Source organism: Manis pentadactyla, chromosome 3 (genome assembly GCF_030020395.1).
Source record: "Manis pentadactyla isolate mManPen7 chromosome 3, mManPen7.hap1, whole genome shotgun sequence".
In the NCBI taxonomy this organism is placed as follows: domain Eukaryota; kingdom Metazoa; phylum Chordata; class Mammalia; order Pholidota; family Manidae; genus Manis; species Manis pentadactyla.
In genome coordinates, this window is record NC_080021.1 from 116694230 (window position 1) to 116713967 (window position 19738).

A 19738-nucleotide genomic window follows, 5' to 3' on the forward strand; every position below is an offset into this window, starting at 1 on the left:
TCTAAAGCTCCCTACCAAGGTTGACACAATTATGTTACACAACTGAAAAGTAATGATGTAAATTCTATTAACATGAGATTGATAACCCCAATTCTCGGTGAATATATGTCACCAAGCAAAACAACTCTCCAAACCTAATAATTATTCTACAAGAATCATTCAGGCCTGGGTCTATTATTTTGATTGTCTATATCCTTTAAGTATAATGTATTTCTATTTCCCATTAAGAATATAAGTTTAATTAAAATCATTAAAGTTGGCAACAGAGGCAGGAAGCCATTTATAAGACCAGCAGGGCTATTTTACTTTTATTAATGAAAAGTTATGTAATAGTTTCAGCAAACTAGAGTTCCCTTCTTATAGTCTTTTAATATTTATAGAAATTTAAAAGAGTTATAATGCTAGAGTTCATTTTGGAAACTGAGAATTTCTATTATCTGACAGCAATCAATTATTTTAGCTCTATTATAGAAATGGGTATTTAAGAGTTATGTTCATCTTTATTCATACTCTTTAACAATAGGTCAACTGTGTCTAGTACTTGACCTAGAAGATCAACTAAATCTGAACAAAACCACACTAAGGGGGTCTCAACTCCAAACCACGGAGTCACATGAGCTTTTTTTTTTAACACTGCATTAAAGAAAAGAACAAGAAAAAAACAATGCACTGAGAACCATTCAAAGGTCCAGCTTATGTTACTAGAAAGCACTTTACTAAACTACCAAAGAACATACAAGTACTTTAAAGGAATCAAAGAGCAAGTCTGTAACCAAGTACGAGGAGATGTTCAGTGACACCATGCCAGTGTCCAAGAAGTGAAATCCCACACCTCCTATAAACTGAAAAATAAAACCTATAGTCACATATTTCCCTGCATCTCTATTTTATGGTATCTGGATTTTTTAAAGGTAATTAATAATTTTCTTTTTTCAAACTAATACATAGAAAAACTACTTCTAAATATAATTTTCAAATAAATAAAACTCCCTTTTTTTTCCTGCTTTAAGTAAATTTTTATTTTGGAATAATTTTAGATTTATAGACAAGTTACAAAGATTAACTAGAGTTCCTGTATAACCTTCATCCAGTTTCCCCTAAAGTTAGTATCTTACATAATCATGGTTTTATCAAAACTAAGAACCTAACATTGGCACATTACCATTAACTAAGCTACAGACCTTATTTAGATTTCACCTGTTTTTCCACTAATGTCTTTCTTCAGTTCTAAAACCCAATCCAGGGTAGTATATTGCATTTACTTTTTTTTTTTTTTTTTGTACTGCTTTAAGTTTGGGAATGTGCCAAACTCATGTGCTTATTTAAACTGGCCTCATAATTATTATAGATAGTAAACCTTCAGCTCTCTAGAAATTATGACTTATTGGTATATTAGGAATATCATTTAAATATGCTAATGTTAAAACATTAGTTTTAATTGAGGAGAACCTGAAGAGGAAAAGAGGTAAATCACTGAAGTAAGATATGCCTCACTGCCTACTTTATTAGGAACCTAAGATATTAAATTATTGAATGTTTTAGAAATATGTCTTCAAAAAATGATTGTCACTTACCTATTTCCCAAGGCTTCATCAAAAAGATGTAAGATATATGGTAAATCCTTTTAGTTAATCCTGTAATAAAATACAAAATATTATTATAATCATACTCAGGTAATCCATTTTTATCAAACATGTAAAAACTGCTTTCCTTTCACTCCCAAATTTCATTTTTAATTACTGTATGATATTTTTATTAAGAACAAAAGAACTAATTTAAGGGAGAATAATTCCATAATGTATTAAACATCTCTAGCATGCAAAATTAAATAAAAGTTTTAAAATAAATAGAAAATGTTCTGGAAAAAAATAAATGCCATAGTGAATAAAACTAAGAAGAATGCTTCACATTCTATTCCATGTTCATAATGCTGTGGAAATTACTAAACAGTCACAAACAAGTGAATCATACTGAGGGCACAGCGTTTTTGACAGGTAAATAGTAATCAAGAGTTTTGGGATTAGGAGATTTTTGAAAAAATTCACATGGTCTTCTAAAGTGTCCATGTGTGTCAGTTTGCCTAAAACAGTCCCAATTTATGCCCATTGTCCTAGTGTCCCACCAAGTTTTTATTATTTGTCCTGGAATTTCCTTTCCAGTGATTCGTTGTTTTGTTTTATGGTAGCATTCTAATAGGCCAGGACTTTTACTTCTAGGCTCTACCCATGATCTCATCAAGCAGTGTGAAATGCATGTGCAGTGAATCCAGTTGCCAATTTTCATTAACTGATCAAATATAACCTTGTTTTATGTGTCTGTTTAAAGACACTTCACTAATATATATTGTTGATTCACTTACATTGAACACACAGTCATGTGGTTAAATCTGAAAATCTTGAGCTGTAACCCATCTCTGGATGGGCTGTAACTAAAATATGATTCTCAAAGCCAGCACCCAAGCCACTTACAGAAAAAGAAAATGCACTAGGACAGGAGTAGCTAGGAAAAAGCTAACTCCTTCAGTCCTGGGTAGAAGTGAAAGAAATATTCAATGCTGCTACCCCTGCTAATGACAAGTTTAAAGACACCAATTTAAGAAAAGAAGATGGAGAAGATATTTTACATATTATTCTATAAAGCATGACTTTTCATTTAGATCAAATGACTGCTTTTTGTCTCTCAGTTCTGATTACAAATTATCTCATTTATATCGTCAAAGTTAAGTGACAGCTGTTATTTTTTTGGTTCCATTAGCAGAAGAAATTCACAACTAAATAATAACAACTTCCTATAATATCAGGAGATACATCAAATAGAAAAATTAGTTAATTCCAATAATGATTTGATTCTTTTCATCCAATTCATGAAATCAAAGTAAAGCTTTTGGAAGTTCATTTTGTAAAACTTTCTATAACTGCTATTTAAACTCAGTTAAAAAGCTCTACAACAAAGCTAAATGACAGTTTCATTACTCACAGTAATTAAGTTTCATAAAGTCACCATGAGCACTGAATTAGTGAATAGCAAGCTATTGTTCTTAGAGAAAAGGAGAGTTAGGTTTCTGTGAGACTCTGGCCACAACATTTTCATTAACTTATCAAATATAACCTTATTTTATGTGTCTGTTTAAAGACATTTCACTAATATATATTGTTGATTCACTTACATTGAACACAGTCAATAGCACTAATTTGTGCTTGAATGAAACATTTAAAATATGCATTTTCTTCATAAAACATGTCATGTCACAGGCTTCTTGCACTTAGGAACAATCATAACATTTCAGCACTATGTTTGGGGGCCATTTTAAACAGATCACCAATAAGAAGCATGAAAATGCAAAAAATGTGGCACCATGAAAAGGATACTTGTTTGCAGCATGAGAATAAAAAGAGGGCAGAGAATTGCCTTGTTTTACCCTCAGCTGGGAATGTGTGAATTGAGCAATCCAAATTTTTTTTCACTCCGCAAATATCCACGAGTGACTACAGAAGTGCCATGAGTACTGATTTTGGGTTTATGAATAAATTTCTGTGAGTAGGAGAATCCACAAAACAGAATCTGTGAGTAATGAAGATAGACTTATTTGTTTGTACAGTGATAAATAAATAAAAATTTTGGTCGTGCATAGAACCACAGAATATAAAACAGTGTTCTTATTAATTTAAGAGTTATGGAATAAACTTGGACATGGCTGTGATTCACATATTTACACTGGGCCATGAACGCTGCAATATACTAATAAAGTAGAAGCAAACGTTTAAAAATTGCATCCTCCAAAGATGTGATAGTCTACCAATAGAAATTTCCAAATTATTAAACACACATCAACATGCACACATAAAGAAACAGAACTAAAATATTTCATGTGACAAAGATGATGCTGAGTAAAAAAAAAATACAGCATGGCAGGATGTTTTCTCTTTTTGCTACATATCTTGAAAATCTTTGGGGCTTTTCTAAGACTCACTTTGTAAAATCATCAATAGCACTCAACTTTTTCAATCAAGCAGTCTAAATCTTGGCTTCATTTTGTTCAGTTACTTGGGAATCTTGAATTCAAGATTCAGTTTACACAGAGAACTTTTTTTTTTAATCAGGTAAGTGTATATTACATACTAGGATGAATTGAACTTCAAAATGCTTACAGTCTAGCAGCATCTAAATTTGGTAAAATGTTCAAAAGATTTCCAAATAGATACAATTTATTTGACAAGCTTTGTCTTCTAAAAATTTTGTTGAATAATGGTACTCTATTGAGAGTAAAAAAAAAAAAAGACAGTACCTATGAAAATACATGGGCTGAAATATTTTCATATTAAACTTTTAAAAACCAAAATTTAGAATAACCTCAAGTTAGGAGAATTTGCTTTGGGCATTTACCAGGTTTCTACTACAGAGATATTATGTTCTCAAATTTTAAAAGTATGATTTACAGTGAAGAGTAACTATTGAAAAGAGTCAACAACTTTAAGATTGGCAACCATAAAATAAAACTCTGAAGAAGACAATTTTATGAAACAATTAAAAATAATACAACCATGTTTCAAAACATTTCTTTCAGAAAAATACAGAGATACAATATTACATATAAATTATGACCAAGACTCTAAATGATGTGTATGAACTTTTACTGCAAATTCCATTTGTTTCTTTTTACGTTGAGAAAAATCAATATGGAACAGTTTTGGTTTTATGTACATGGAACTATGTTAATATTTTTTAGAAATAAATTTACTTTTAAAATAACTTAATTGGACTATTTTATAAGTTTATCAATATGATTAAAAGAATTTATCAGTCAGTAAAATTATGTAACTTTATTATTTTTCAGTACTCCTTATTCTCAAAAGAATCTCAGTCTGAACAATAAATTAAATGGTTAAACTGATTGTGTTAGTTAATTTTATGTGTCAACTTGGCTAGACTATGGTGCCAGCTGTTTGGTTTAACCCTAGTCTACATGCTACTGTGAAGGTCTTTGTGGATGTGATCAAATCAGTTGACTTTAAATAAAGCAGACTCTCCATAACGTGGTAGGCCTCATCCGATCAGATGAAAGCCTTAAGAGCAAAGACCCAACTTTCCCAAGGAAGAGGCAATTCTGTCTCAAGACTGAAACATAAAAACTCTGAGATTCCAGCCTACTGAACTACCCAGCAAATTCTGGACTCAAGATTGCATCAACTCTTATGAAATTAGCTGCCTGGTGGCCTGTCCTACAAATTTCAGACTTGGCAGATCCCACAACCACATGAGCCAATTCCTTAAACTAAGCTCGCTCTCTCCCTCCTTGCCTTTCCCTCTCTCTGTCTCACCCTTTACCTCTGCACAAAAGATGTGATAGTATATGGTTTACAACATCTCCTACATAGTGTGTGTACATGTTTGTGTGTATATATAGTAGTATATATAGAATATCTATCTACATATAGTATATATATATAAAACATATATAGTAGTATGTGTATCAAGATTAGGAAGTACCAAGAACTCCACCCAATGGAAGCCACTCCCTGATAAGAGTAGAAAACGAAAGTGTTTTATTTTAGGAAGCATGCAGTTAAAAATCATGAACATTACCTTTGAAGAAGAATAAAACCCCAGGTTCTATGGGTTACACCTTCCTACACCAGAATGACCCAATAGCCCAGCTTTGAGAGAACAGGGTCATGTCTTAGTCCTCTTTGTACCGCCTTTTTAGCAGGAAGTCTGAGACAAAGGTACTCTAGAATGTTGCTAAGTGAATGCTTTATGTTGCTAAAAAAACAATGTCTTAGAAGACACTGTCAGTCCTAAATGCTTCAAGATGGTGGAAGTATATGCAAAAGTATGTTTTTAATGTTTTCAGGAATCATGTTTTTAGCAGTATTATTGTTGTCATTCTGAGACTGTTACTTGTACAACATGGGATAAAAATAAATGAGTAATTATGGGATTTTCTAATTCTATAATCACTTATGTCCTTGAAAACTAGGATTCTTGGCACAGAGGAAAGAAGATATAGAAGGAAAATTTATGCACTGTAGCCTACAGTTTTAACTGGACGTATCAATATGATCTTTGAGGTATTTTATCTTAAATATGTGCATATATTTCTGAGCTGTTTACAGAAAAGTCCTAGAAACAATGACCAATTCAGCATCAATGAGCATCCCTTAGAAACCAGGGCTTCTTGCAGAAATAGCTGACTTTAGAACTCAGGAGGCAACTCAAAGGCTCTCCCACTGGCCAAAATGGAACAATTTCAGCTTCATTAATAATAATAATTGAAATGGATTAAAACCCACCAAATATGTTTAATTCTCATAATTTTTTTAAATTGGTCACTCTCAAGAGATTATAAAGAACCAATTAATTATCTTTAAATCCACTAAAATTAAAGGAGAAAATCCATAATTTATCCTGTTTTCCCTTATGAACTATATCACTGGCCAATACCTAAACTCCTTTTTCCATGATAGCATTCCCCAAACCATATACACATTTAACAGTAAAAATTGAACTCTAACTAGCTAGGAGAACAGAAGCACAGCCTTTGACTAGTAAGTGGCTTATGCTGACCAAGGGGTGAAATGATGCTGAAAGGAAAGAACAAGAAAATAAATTTGAGCAGACATCAGAAGTTGTACATTAGAAAATAGACTTCACACAGTTCAGTCAAGTCACTAGAAACAGGTAAACAACCAAGTGAGCAACATTAACCCCCAGCCCTAGGATTAGCAGTTCACAGAGTTGCTACCTAATGTGTTATCTAAATGTCCACTTTTAAATAAATACTACAAAAATGTGCAAAGAAACAGCAAACCCATTTGCAGGAAAAAAAGGTAATCAATACAAGCTGACTTTAAAAGGGCCCAGATGTTAGAATTAACAGATATATACTTTAAACCAGCTATTACAAAAAGTTCACAGAATTAAAGGAAACCATGTATAAAGAATTAGAGAAAAGTATGATGACAATGTTTCATCAAATATAGAATATCAATGAAGATACATAAATGATTTTAAAAAGAAACAAATAGTAACTTGGGATTGAAAAGTACAAAAACTGAGATGGAAATTTCACTATAGTAGCTCAAAAATAGATTTGAACTCACAAGAGAACTTAAAGATAGACTGATAGAAATGCAATTTGAAGTACAGAGAAAAAAGAATGAAGAAAAATGAACAGAACACCACAGAAGCAGAGAAAGGAGCAGAAAAAGATTAGAAAAAACGATAGCTTAAATCTTCCCAAATTTGATGAAAAACATTATTAATCTATACATCCAAGAAGTTCAACAAACTCCAAAGAAGATAAATATAGAGATAAACACGAAGACACAATATACTCAAAATATTGAGAGACAAAGACGAAGAGAAATCTTGAAAGCTACAAGAGAAAAATGACTCAGGACATAAGATTAGTAGCTGACTTTCCATCAGAAGCAGAGGAGACCAGAAAGCTACAGGATCAAATCTTGAAAGTACTGAAAGTAAAAAACTGTGAACTAAGGATCTTAGCTCCAGCAAAACTATCTTTCAAGAATGAAGGTGAATGTCAAAACATTCCCAGAAAAAAACTGAGATAATTTGTTGCTAGGAGATCCACTTTACAAGAAATACTAAAGAGAGTTCTTCAGGCTGAAAGCAAATGACAGCAAATAGTAATTTGAATCCATACAAAAAACAGAGTGCCAATGAAGGTAATTATGTATATAATTATAAAAGGCACTGTAATTGCTTATTTCTTCTTCTCTTTCTTTTCTTAACTCATTTAAAGAGTAACTTAATAAAATAATATGCATACAACTGTTGGGCTAATAACACACAGAAATTTTGTATTTGACAATAACAACATAGAAGCAGCAGGTAAAAGCAAGGCTATATTGGAATAAGAACATAACACTATTCTACAGAAATATGTGAAAAGAATGAAAAATAGAAAAGCTAATATAACTAACTCTATAAATATGTACTTGCTCCCTTTTCTTCTCTCAGCTTCTTTAAAAGATGTAAGATTTTATAGAGTAAAAATTATAACAATATATTGTTCAGGTTCTACAATGTAAGTGCTAAAACTATAAACCTCTTAAGAGGAAAGCAGAGCAGTAAATCTTTATGACCTTGGATTAGGCAATAATTTGTTAAATATGATACCAAAAGTACAGGCAACAAAAGAAAAAAATAGAAAAACTGGGATATATCTAAATTAAAACCTTTTATATCAAGAAAATGAAAATACACACAGAATGGGAGTAAATAATTGTAAAGCACATAAGAGAACTACACCAGTAATAAAGAGCTCTTATAACTCATTAATTAAAAATTAGATAATGAGCAAAGGATTTGTATAAATTTCTCCACAGAAAATTTATAAATGGCTAGTAAGTTCATGAGAAGATGCTCAACATAACTAGGGAAATGAAAATGAAAATAATATATTTATGGTCAATTTGATATTCAATGAGATACCACTTCATACACATTAGGATTGCTAAAATCAAAAAGAGAGATAATAACAAGTATTGATGAAGATGTGTACAAATGGTGAATTTGGTGGGACTGCAATATGGTGCAACTACTTAAACAGTTTAGCAGTTTCTCAAAAGATTAAAACACACAAGAACCATCTGATGCAGCAATTCCTATTACTAAGTATACATACTCAAAGGAAATTAAAACATGAACCCACCCAAAAGCCTTGCAGATAAATGTACATAGCAGCATTATTCATAGTAGCCAGTAAGTGGAAACAATCTAAATGCCCATCAACTAATGAATGGATAAACAAAATGTAATATATCCATATAATGGAATAGTATTTGGCAATAAAAAAGATTGAAGTAGGCTGTGCTACATCAAAAATGAACCTCAAAAGCATTACATTAAGTGAAAGAAGTCAGATACAAAAGAGCACATACTACTGTATTTTTCAGCTTACATGAAAAATCAGAATAAGCAAATTTATAAAGACAGAAAGTAGATTAGTAGTCGACAGGGTAGGGGTGGGCAAAGACTGTTAATAGGTAAAGGTGGGTTTTTTTGGTGTAATGAAAATGTTCTAAACCTAGATTGTGGTGATGGCTGTACCACTCTGTAAATATAGTAAAACCACTGAATTCTATGCTTTAAATGGGTTAATTTTATGCCTTGAGAACTGTATCTCTAAAAAAATGTTTTCATTTTGGTTAAAACCAAACTGTAGTGACTCCAAGAAGGAACTAGCGGTTACCAAAGGGGAGGGGTGGGGCAGGGCAGGTGGGGAGAGAGGGAGAAGGGGATTGAGGGGTATTATGATTAGTTCACATAGTGTGGGGGGAGGTCACGGGGAAGACAGTGTAGCACAGAGAAAACAAGTAATGACTCTGGCATCTTACTACACTGAGGGACAGTGACTGCAACAGGGTATGGGGGGGACTCAATAATATGGGTGAATGTAGTAACCACATTGTTTTTCTTGTGAAACCTTCATAAGAGTGTATATCAATGATACCTTAATAAAAAATAAAAAATAAACTGTAGTGTCTAAGGAAGCAAATTAACTCCATAAATAATTTTTTTTAAATGCAAGTGATTACTATGAAAATTAGGATAATGGTTGTGGGAGAAAAGAGGTTGTGATTCATATATAGGGACACATGGAAAAGTTTCAAGGGTGACTGATAAAGTTCTATTTTCTGACCTAGGTGTTAATGGAATCACAATAATTTATTAAACCATATGTTTGATTTGGGTAGTTTTCCATACCTTTTATTTTATAATAGAAACACTTTTTTAAAGGACATTCTTGGATTTGTTTTTAAAATAGGAATTTGAGATTATATTCTAATCCTCTGACTAAATTATTACTAAAACCATGATGAAAATATCCTATATCTGTATGGTCCAATACAATTTTGAGCACTTGAAATGTGACTAGCATGAATGAGGAATTCAATTTTTTATTGAAATACAGTTGATATACAATATTACATTGGTTTCAGAGGTGCAAGATAGCGATTCAACAATTACATACATTATTAAATGCTTACTATAGTAAGTATAGTTATTGTCAACATACAAAGAAATTATATTATTGGCTATATTCCCTATGCTTTACTTTCTTCCTCTTGACTACTTTATTTTATAACTGGAAGTTTGTAACTCTTTATCCCCTTCACCCATTTCACTCATCCTCTATTTTTAGTTTAATTTAATTCTAATAATTTAAATTCAAATTTAAATAGCCACATGCAGCTGGTGGCTACCACATGGACAATGCAGGCTTACAGCATACAACACCATGAAAATTTTGGCAGATAAATATTTTTCAAAAATAATGGATGAGTAAGCTAACCTTTAAAATGTTAAAAATAAAATTCATATATCACAGAGATGGCAACTTGGTAACTACCACCAGTTGTTTGTAGATTTGCAAAAACTTCCTCAAAGACCAAGAAATACATATTTCCTAGGTACATTTGGTCTACATATACGTTTATCAGAGAAGTCTGGAATCAGAATTTCTCACCTTATTGGACAGAGTTCTTAATATATCAAAGAGCACTTAACAGCAGTCCAATTTCCAGATTTCATCCAAACTCTCAAGGAAATTAAGTGGCAACTTAATTTGAACATCACTCAAATGATTTCTACAATATATCAACAACCCCAATCTCTGCCCTTTCACAGACTCTTCAGACCTCAACTTCCACCAGAATCTTGAGCAAATCCAACTAGATATAAAGTCTAAAGTGTTTCTATTATCCTCCAAACTGTTTTGCAATCCTAAATTATCCAGATTTGGATTTATGACCAGTTACTGTCACTAAAAGTAGTCCTTAACATTTATTCACTCAACAAACATTTATTAATTATTATTTTAGGTGCTATATTAAGAAGCAGATGAAAAGAACAATCTTTGCCCACAAAGAACTTTTAGTCTAGAGGAGGCAACCACCAAATAAACCCCTGGAATTCTGCAATGTGTTTAAGTGTTAAATGAGTATAATTCATATACTTTCTATGGTTATACAGAAAAGGAGCACCTAGCTCCCAGGAATGGAAAAAAGGGGCTGTGATATAATGAGTTGTAAGAAATACATATTTCCCAGGTACATTTGGTCTTCATTCAGAGTTGCTGAAAATACTGCAGAGTCTTAAAGGTAAAATGGGTGTTTTGTCATGTTAATTAGAGACTTTTGGACCCCCACCCAAGGGTGCAGCCAATGGCCAGGAATTTAGTCAATTATGACTATGCAATGAAGCCCTCACAAAACCTGTGAGAAGAGGTCTCAGCTCTCTCTGCTCTGCTCTGCACTCTCCTTTGCCTGCTCTGCTCAGCTGGATCCTGCTTCTTGGTCAGAGAGGGCCTCTGTGCTTGGGGAACTAGATCGCCTCCATGTGCCACCAAGCCAGGCCCCAAGCTCCACGAGGATAGAAGCTCCTTTATTTGGGACCTTGTCCTATGTCTCTCTTCATCTGGCTGTTAACTTGTATCCTTCACAGTATCGTTTATTAAACTGGTAAACCTAAGTGTCTTCCTGAGTTCTTTGAGCCACTCCAGCAAATTAACTGAACCTAAGGGGGGAGGTCATGGGAACCTCCAATCTGTAGGTCAGAAGCACAGGTAACTGCCTGGGGCTTGCAACTGGCGTTTGGAGTGGGGAGTAGAGGGAAGCTTGTTAGGACAGAGCCCTTAACGTAGGAATCCGGTGCTGTCTCCGGACAGATAGCATCAGAATCGAGTTAAGTTCTCTGACACCCTGCTGGTGTTTGAGAATTGCTTGGTGTAAGTATGTGTGGGAAAACCCCCTCCCACATATTTACACGTATTGGAATTGGGTCTGGGTACCCAATTGGAGTTATACCACTATTACTGCTGTGTATAATATTGTTACTGTTATACATATATGTAGGGAAGAAATACACTATGGTATTTGGTGTCAGAAATGTTATAGAGGCCATGGAAGTCGGGCAACAGAAGAGGCACCCCTGAGCTAAGTCTTGGAAGATAAGCAGGAGCTACCAATGTAGTGAAGAGGGAAAGAAAAGTGTTCTGGGCAAAGAGAAAATGTTCAAAGGCTCAAGAGCCCAAGAGAACTCGGAATTGAGGCAATACTGAAGTACAGGAAGGGAGGGGAGGGGAGAGAAGCACAAACTAGACAGGCGGACAAAGACCCAATCCTGAGGCCCTTTTGCTTGCACAGGAAGGAGCCTGGATTTTATCTGGAAGGTGTATAAGTCCAAATAATTTATAGCTAAGAAATAATGTGATTAGACTTGCAGTAAAAAAAAGAGCCACTCTACAACAGTATGAAGTATAAATAAGAGAAAGTCTGAGATTAGTCACAGGACAAGCACTTTAGACAGCCTTACAGCTGTACAGGTGAAAGGAAATGAGGGCTCAAACTGAAGCAGGAACAATAGGGATAGAGAGGAATTGATGCACGTGAGAGATTAATTTAGAGAGTATGGTACATCAGCTGACTGCATTTGGGGGCAAGGAAGAGTAAAGAACCAGAGTGAAGTCCAGATTTCTTACTTGAGAAAAAGGACACCATCATTCATCAATAAAACATAGATACAGGAGAACAAGAAGTGCAGGTTTTAAAACTCAAGGAAAAAGGGAGTGGTTAGTAAAATCAGTAATAGAGAGTTTAAGGAAGTTCAAGTCTATAGGCCCCAGCTCAGACTTACTGAACCAGAAACTCTGGAGAAGCACTGGTCTCAGCCAAACACTACCAGTAATAGTAGCAAAGGATTGGACAATCAGGTGGGCACTGATGACGACAGAAAGGGAGGTTTACTATGGAGGAGCAGAATCCAGATGGCAAGAGATATAAGGAATAACCTGGAGGAAGAGAAATGGAGACAGTACATGAGGACTCTTCTTTCAATAAGCTTGAAGAGTAAGCGTGAAAGAGAGACACTAAAAATACAAGATATAATGATTAACAGAGTGAAGTCATCTAAGAGGCAGAAAAGGACCCAGAACCCAGGCAGAAGACCTGGCCTTGAAGGTCTGGCAAGCACTAGTGGTTGCCTTCCCCACTACCCTCCTTCCTGGATAACAGAATTCTAATGTTGTTTTTCTTTGGAGGTCCATGAATCTTGACTCATCCAAGCCACTCATAGGACTCCCATACCCCTTGGCACTGACTGGTTTAGAAATGGGTTATATGATGGATATTTGACTAGTTGTCTGAGAGGCTTCTGGGAAAGTGTTTTTCTCTTTAAAAAATATAAGAGAAAAGCTATGGCCTTTGTTTCTATCCCCCCAAAATTCCTTTGTTAAAGCCCTAATCCCCAATGTGTTGGTATCTGGAAGTACCTTTGAGAGGTAATTAGGCTTAGATTAGGTTATATTGTGGAGCCCCCATAATGGGACTAGTGTCCTTAAAATGCAAAAGAGACTGGAGCGCTCTCCACCAAGTAAGCAAACAGCAAAAAGGTGGTTGTGTGCAAACCAGGAAGTGGCATTACCAAGAATCAAATCTTCAGGTATCTTGATTTTGGACTTCCCTTCCCAGGTTCTAGCACTGTGAGAAATGTTTGTTTAAACCACCTAGCCTATAGTTTTTTGTTATACCAGCCCAAATTAAGGGAAGAGACACCTTCTTTTTTTACAGTCTTGGGTGCTTTGATGTGAGGATATAAATATGTGCTAAGGATATGTGCCTAGAGCTGCCTGCCATCTGGAGACCAGGGAGGACAAGCCTGAGGATGAAAGTTAACTAATCCAGGATGGCAGGATGGAAAGACAGAAAGATCCTGAAAGCCTTATGATATCAGTTAGCTGCTACAGAACCATCTATAAAACCATTATTTCTTCCAGATTTCTAGTTACATGAGATCATAAAATATACTTATTATTTTCAGTTTTGGTTGGGTCTTCTGTTACTTGCCAGCCAAAAGCATTCTGATATAGAAAGGTATTTTCACTGAAATGGGTGTGGATAAAATTAACCTTGCCTATTGGAGACATGGGAATTTGCGGGAGTTTCACCCTGAAGTTTCATTTATTTTAAACAAAATGAAGCTTATACAGGTCTACTTTATAAAGGGACTGGCCTTAACAGATCTTATCTGCTTTTAAAAATCTAGTGTTTTTAAGGATAATATCAGTTAGTCATGAATATGATGATGTTGATAAACTAATGGTTATTATTTTTAAAAGCTGGCATTTTATCATTGTATTGTTTACCTTCCACGTTCCATTTGACTTCAACAGTAAAACCATACCAATCCCTTTCACTTTCTAAGTTTCGAGGTCAGTTTCATTTTTCGTACTTTAACACTATAACCACAATATAATTCACAGAGGGAATCCTCACTTTAAAGAACAAACCCTCTGAAAACCAATTTATGAAAAGATTTCTATTTGTATTTTCATACATTTTTTAAATCTGTTCAAGTAAAGAAAACATTTCAACCCCATCTGTGGAATGATACCTTTAATTTGATTCAGAGGGGGGAAAATCAACATGGTAGCCACTTAGATAAACACTAGAGAAAGCACAATTTGAGTACAAATAACAGAAAGCATTAGAATTGTGTGCCTGTCCAAGCAGTCCCCAAATAGTGAAAAAAAAATTTTTAAGTTAAATTATACGACAGTTTCTGAAACCTTTTCAAAATATGTTTCCTATAGAAACAGTGTCATTATAAGTCATTCCATTGCTAGGTCAGCCCATAAAGCTCTTGGAAAACCACACACATAAGTCTATTGTTTGAACTACATTCAGGCAGAATAATGCTTTTCCTTTGGAAAATAAATCATTTTGTCCCTCCACCCTCTCCTGAGTCCCAGGGGAATGGGCCTTGCCACGGACTGCCATCAGTCCAATCCCATCTAGCATTTCTGTCTACTCCTTACACTCCATGGATCAGCCACACTCCCCTTCTTCAACCTTCAGGGCCTTCTCTCCTCCAGGTTGTGCTGTCATGCCCTTCCTGTCCTCTCTGAGGCTACCTCCACTCAGCCTTTTAGTCTCAGCTTAACTGCTACTTCCTCAGGAAGGCTGTCTCTTGTCTGCATACTGAGTCATGTGTCCCTGTTACATTCCCCCACCATAGTATATCTCACAGGGCATTATAATCATTTTGCCTATCTCTCCCATAATCTCCGTCATGTCAGAGATACATTTTATTTGCTATTATTTTAACCCCAGAGTTTAGAAGAGTTTCTGCCATTTTGAAGATGTTTAATACATATTTGTATGAACCAATTTTCTTAGAGAAGGTACTTCAATACATTTTAAATCTGATCTATGGAATATTTACCCTGATATATGGTCACTACCATGGAACAAAGGGGGCTTTCAAAGAAGGCTTCTCCACTCCTGAATTTATACCTGTTCATAGGGAGGATTTCTTCCCCATTGCTGATTTAAAGTCACTTAAATTGAACAGTAAAATTCTAGCAAAGAGGAATAAGTATATATTCTAATACTACCTTTATCACTTTTTTGCAGGTAGTGCCACTTATTCTCATGGCTTTACTATAATTGGGACACTGATTCTTAAATTTGTATCTCTAAGCCTGATTTCTCTCTTGACTTGATGATCCACATTTTCAGTTGTCTACAGTTTTCTACCTGAAAGTCCACAAGGACTTCATTCTAACCTCCAGATCCTCCCCAACTTTTCTTTTCTCCTGTGTTCCCTATTTCAGTTAATTGCATCACCATCTAGTCACTGGAGCCTGACACTCATCTTACCCTTGCTACTTTAAGATTGGTCCATGGACCAGAATGCTAATCACCCAGAATCTTGTTAGAAAGACACAATCTCTGCCCTACTCCAGACCTGCTGAATCAGAATCTACCTTTTAACTAAGTCCCAAGACAATTCATATGTACATTAAAATTTGAGAAACATTGATCTATAATTTCTTTTACTCCCTATCCCACATATCAACTCTGCCACCAAGGCTACATAGGGAAATGTCCCAAATATATTCCTGCCTATCCATTTCTGTTATTGCCCTGATTTAAGCCATCACCTCTTGTTTGGAACATTGCAATAGCCTCTTAGTTGATCTCATTCCTCAAACTTACTGGTTCTCAACCAGAATTTTAGAAAAGACACTCTTGTTGTGCAGCTATAAATATGGAGAAAGGCCATATGGTTGGCTGGCCAGAACTATGAATAATAAAAAGCTTGTCTTATCTATCCTGCAATCTAAAATCTAAGGAAAGCATACAAAAATAAAGTATGTCACATAGGAAAGCATGCAAAATAAAAGCAGAAAAGAATGAGAACCACTCTTCTCATATTGCCTTGTTACAATCATTCTCCATACCAACCTCAGTTTTCTTTCCAAAATACAAATCTTATGTCACATCCCTCTCGAAAGTCAGTGGCTTCTGAACACATCATGTACTTCCACACTTCCACCCTTCTGTTCATGCTCTTCTTTTTTTCTCCTTTTGGCAAAAATCGTGCTCATCTTCTGAAGTCCTGCCCAAGAATCATCTCACTGGAGAAGAGTCACCTTAGCTTTCCAGTCTCCTTGGAAAATAACTGCTGCTTCCTCCCTCCGAGTCGTACTGCATTTTGTTTATTACATGATCACAGATGTCTATCTTTCTTGCCAGACAAGGACTTCCCTAAAGGCATTCTGTATCTCAACCACTGGCAGAGAGTAGATACTCAAAATATGTTAAAGAAATCAATGGTCACTTTTGCCTGACATCATCAAAAGCTGTAGAACCTAGTACTAATAAAGTGAATGCATTTATGAACTACAACATATTAAGTACCATAAAACTACAGGGTGAAATCATTTAGAAAATAAAACAAAAAATGAGAATATCTCTCAAGCTATATACATTCAAGCTTACTAAAAGTTCAAATATGCTGAAAGACCTAATTCACATTCACATAAATGCGGATCTCCTTGTGAGCCTCCACTCTGGGGAGGCACACCCTATTTCCTGATAATCAAACCAGATATTTCAACAAGACAATGAGACTTAGTTTTTGATGGGGAAAAGGGGATGTTAAGCCTGCCAGTTGATTTTTTAAAGTAAAAATTTTATCATAAAGATTAAAAAGTTATTTTTATGGAATAAGGACAAGTATTTAATTATTTATAATTTAAAATCTTTAAAATTTCATTTTTTGCATATTACTTTTCAAGTGCGGTTGAAATCACAGTAAACATACCATTTTGGTTTTGGTTACAAAATTCTGCCATAAATTACATTCAAAATTACATTTTCAGTGACTATGTTATTCCATCATCTTGATATGTTGTAGTTCATTAAAACATTCACCAAATTTCAATTATTTAGTTCAGCATTTATTCAATAACTACTCTTTGCCAAGTCTCAAGTTACAACTGACCACCCCTAACCTCAAGAACCCTCAAGTCAAATGACAGGGTTGACTCAACCCAGGACTTCAATGTAGCTCTGAATTGGGTGGGATGCCCTGCCCCACCCCTGCATCTGATAGCAGCCTCAAGGGTAAGAAGTCAACAGGTCAGGGGGAAAGAGGGAAGATGCAGTATGGACATGGCATGAGTCTGAAATCACACATCATGTTCAGGGAAATGCAATGGCTGGGAGTATCCACAGCACAAGAAACAAGGAGGCGGGAATGGCCCCAATTCCTTAAACCTCACTGGAATTGAGACGTATTTTAATTACCAATACCTTCAAAAGAATAGGACAGGTAACTCAAGGCTGATTTAAATATATTTCTTTGATTACCCGTGATAATGAACATATTTCCACATTTTTACTATCTTTATTACTCATTATCTGCTAAAATTCTGTCCACTTAGGTACTACGTCTTAATACATTTTTCCTCATTAAGTTTGAGAACACTCTTCACGTATTAGTCACACTTGATATGAGCATTCCTCCCAGTCTGCTGTATTAGCTTCTCATTGTGAGTAAGTCTGAAATTTCATATATTTAAACTGTTGATTTCTTCTTTGGTGAGTTTTTCATTGTTCCAATACCAAGTTATCAAATCTTTCACAAATTGGATGAATGTTACATTCCATTTTCTACTACTTTTTCTAAAATGCAATTTTAAAATACTTAGCTCTTGATACCAGCTATACCTGGTCAAGACATGATGTGCATGAACATTCACATATAGCCATTAACCTCCCTCTTCCACTCCTACTCCCACTCCCTTTGCTCATACACAGTAAGGGAATTCCCTTTCATCCAGACTCCTTTATTTTAATTCAAATTCCCTTATATAACAATGCAGGGAAGACAGCTGGAGCAGGTATGCCAAGCACTGTCTTTAGAGATGGCCTCAAGACACATACACCCTCCATTAAAGAATTAAGGATTAATATTTTAAGGTACATGTTAGAGACAGAAAACACGCAAGGGATGCATCAACAATAAAAATCAATGCTAATTTTAAAGTACTAGAGGCAGTATTCAGCACTGCACTTTATAAGTCTCTGATACTGGAAACAAATAATCCAATAATTCTTTAAGGGCCTGGCATGCCACAGCCTTTTGGCTTCATGTTATGGAAGTTAATTTTTAAACTAGAAAAGGGGGCTCCACCAAGTGGTTTGTAGCTGAGCATGTCTGATTCCCATAGGAGCATGGAAATTGGAGGGCAGGAGGACTTTTTTTTTTTTGGTATCATTAATCTACAATTACATGAGGAACATTATGTTTACTAGACTCCCTCCATCACCAAGTCTCCCCCATAAACCCCATTACAGTCACTGTCCATCAGCGTAGTAAGATGCTGTAGAATCACTACTTGTCTTCTCTGTGTTGCACAGCCTTCCCGTGCTCCCCCCATTATACATGCTAATTGTAATGCCCCCTTTCCCCCACCCCTTATCCCTCCCTTCCCACCCATCCTCCCCAATCCCTTTCCCTTTGGTAACTGTTAGTCCATTCCTGGGTTCTGTGTTTATGCTGCTGTTTTGTTCCTTCAGTTTTTTCTTTGTTCTTATACTCCACAGATGAGTGAAATCACTTGGTACTTGTCTTTCTCTGCCTGGCTTATTTCACTGAGCATAATACCCTCTAGCTCCATCCATGTTGTTGCAAATGGTAGGATTTGATTTCTTCTTATGACTGAACAATATTCCATTGTGTATATGCACCACATCTTCTTTATCCATTCATCTACTGATGGACACGTAAGGTGCTTCCATTTCTTGGCTATTATAAATAGTGCTGTGATAAACATAGGGGTACATCTGTCTTTTTCAAACTGGGTTGCTGCATTCTTAGTGTAAATTCCTAGAAGTGGAATTCCTGGGTCAAATGGCATTTCTATTTTGAGCTTTTTGAGGAACCTCTATACTGCTTTCCACAATGGTTGAACTAATTTACATTCCCATCAGCAGTGCAGGAGGGTTTCCGGGAGGGGGACTTTTTAGATGTCACAATGAGGGAGCACACATGGCCATCAGTGAAGAACTAGAGATCCTAAGTGTTTTGAAATGTGTAGGACAATCCTGTAAGACAAAACCCTGTCCCACTCCAAAGGCCAGTAGGCAACTCACTGCTGCTGAGCTAATGACCTGCTTCCAATATCTAGTGGAGGCAAGTCTCCTGGCTTCAGTGTGTTCCATGCAGCCCACCACAGGTACATGTTCTATAGCAGGAGGGCCAGCCCTGGGCAAGACTGCGAGGTGGACCTCCCTGTACTGGGTGTATCACTTCTCCTGTGTGGTCTTGCATTTTACTGCCCATTCTGGCCTGCATTCATTCAAGTAACATCCCCACAAGTTCCTTGGCTTTGGCCACTCTCTTCTCACTCGGATCCACC

At 35.5% G+C, this 19738-nt stretch overlaps 1 protein-coding gene across 6 annotated transcripts in view; it reads right to left on the reverse strand.

Annotated features, from left to right (window-relative positions):
• ZNF438 (zinc finger protein 438) overlaps positions 1-19738 on the reverse strand; it is a 184322-nt gene that overhangs the window by 136199 nt on the left and 28385 nt on the right. For 4 of the 6 annotated variants that reach the window (XM_036912230.2, XM_036912237.2, XM_057498349.1 and 1 more), the window contains exon 2: positions 1575-1634. The exons of the other annotated variants lie outside the window; for them this stretch is intronic. In XM_036912230.2, coding sequence (XP_036768125.2) covers positions 1575-1593 — 19 coding nt within the window. In that variant the 5' untranslated portion in view covers positions 1594-1634. The remainder of the gene's footprint in view (positions 1-1574; positions 1635-19738) is intronic. 6 annotated transcript variants of the gene reach the window in all.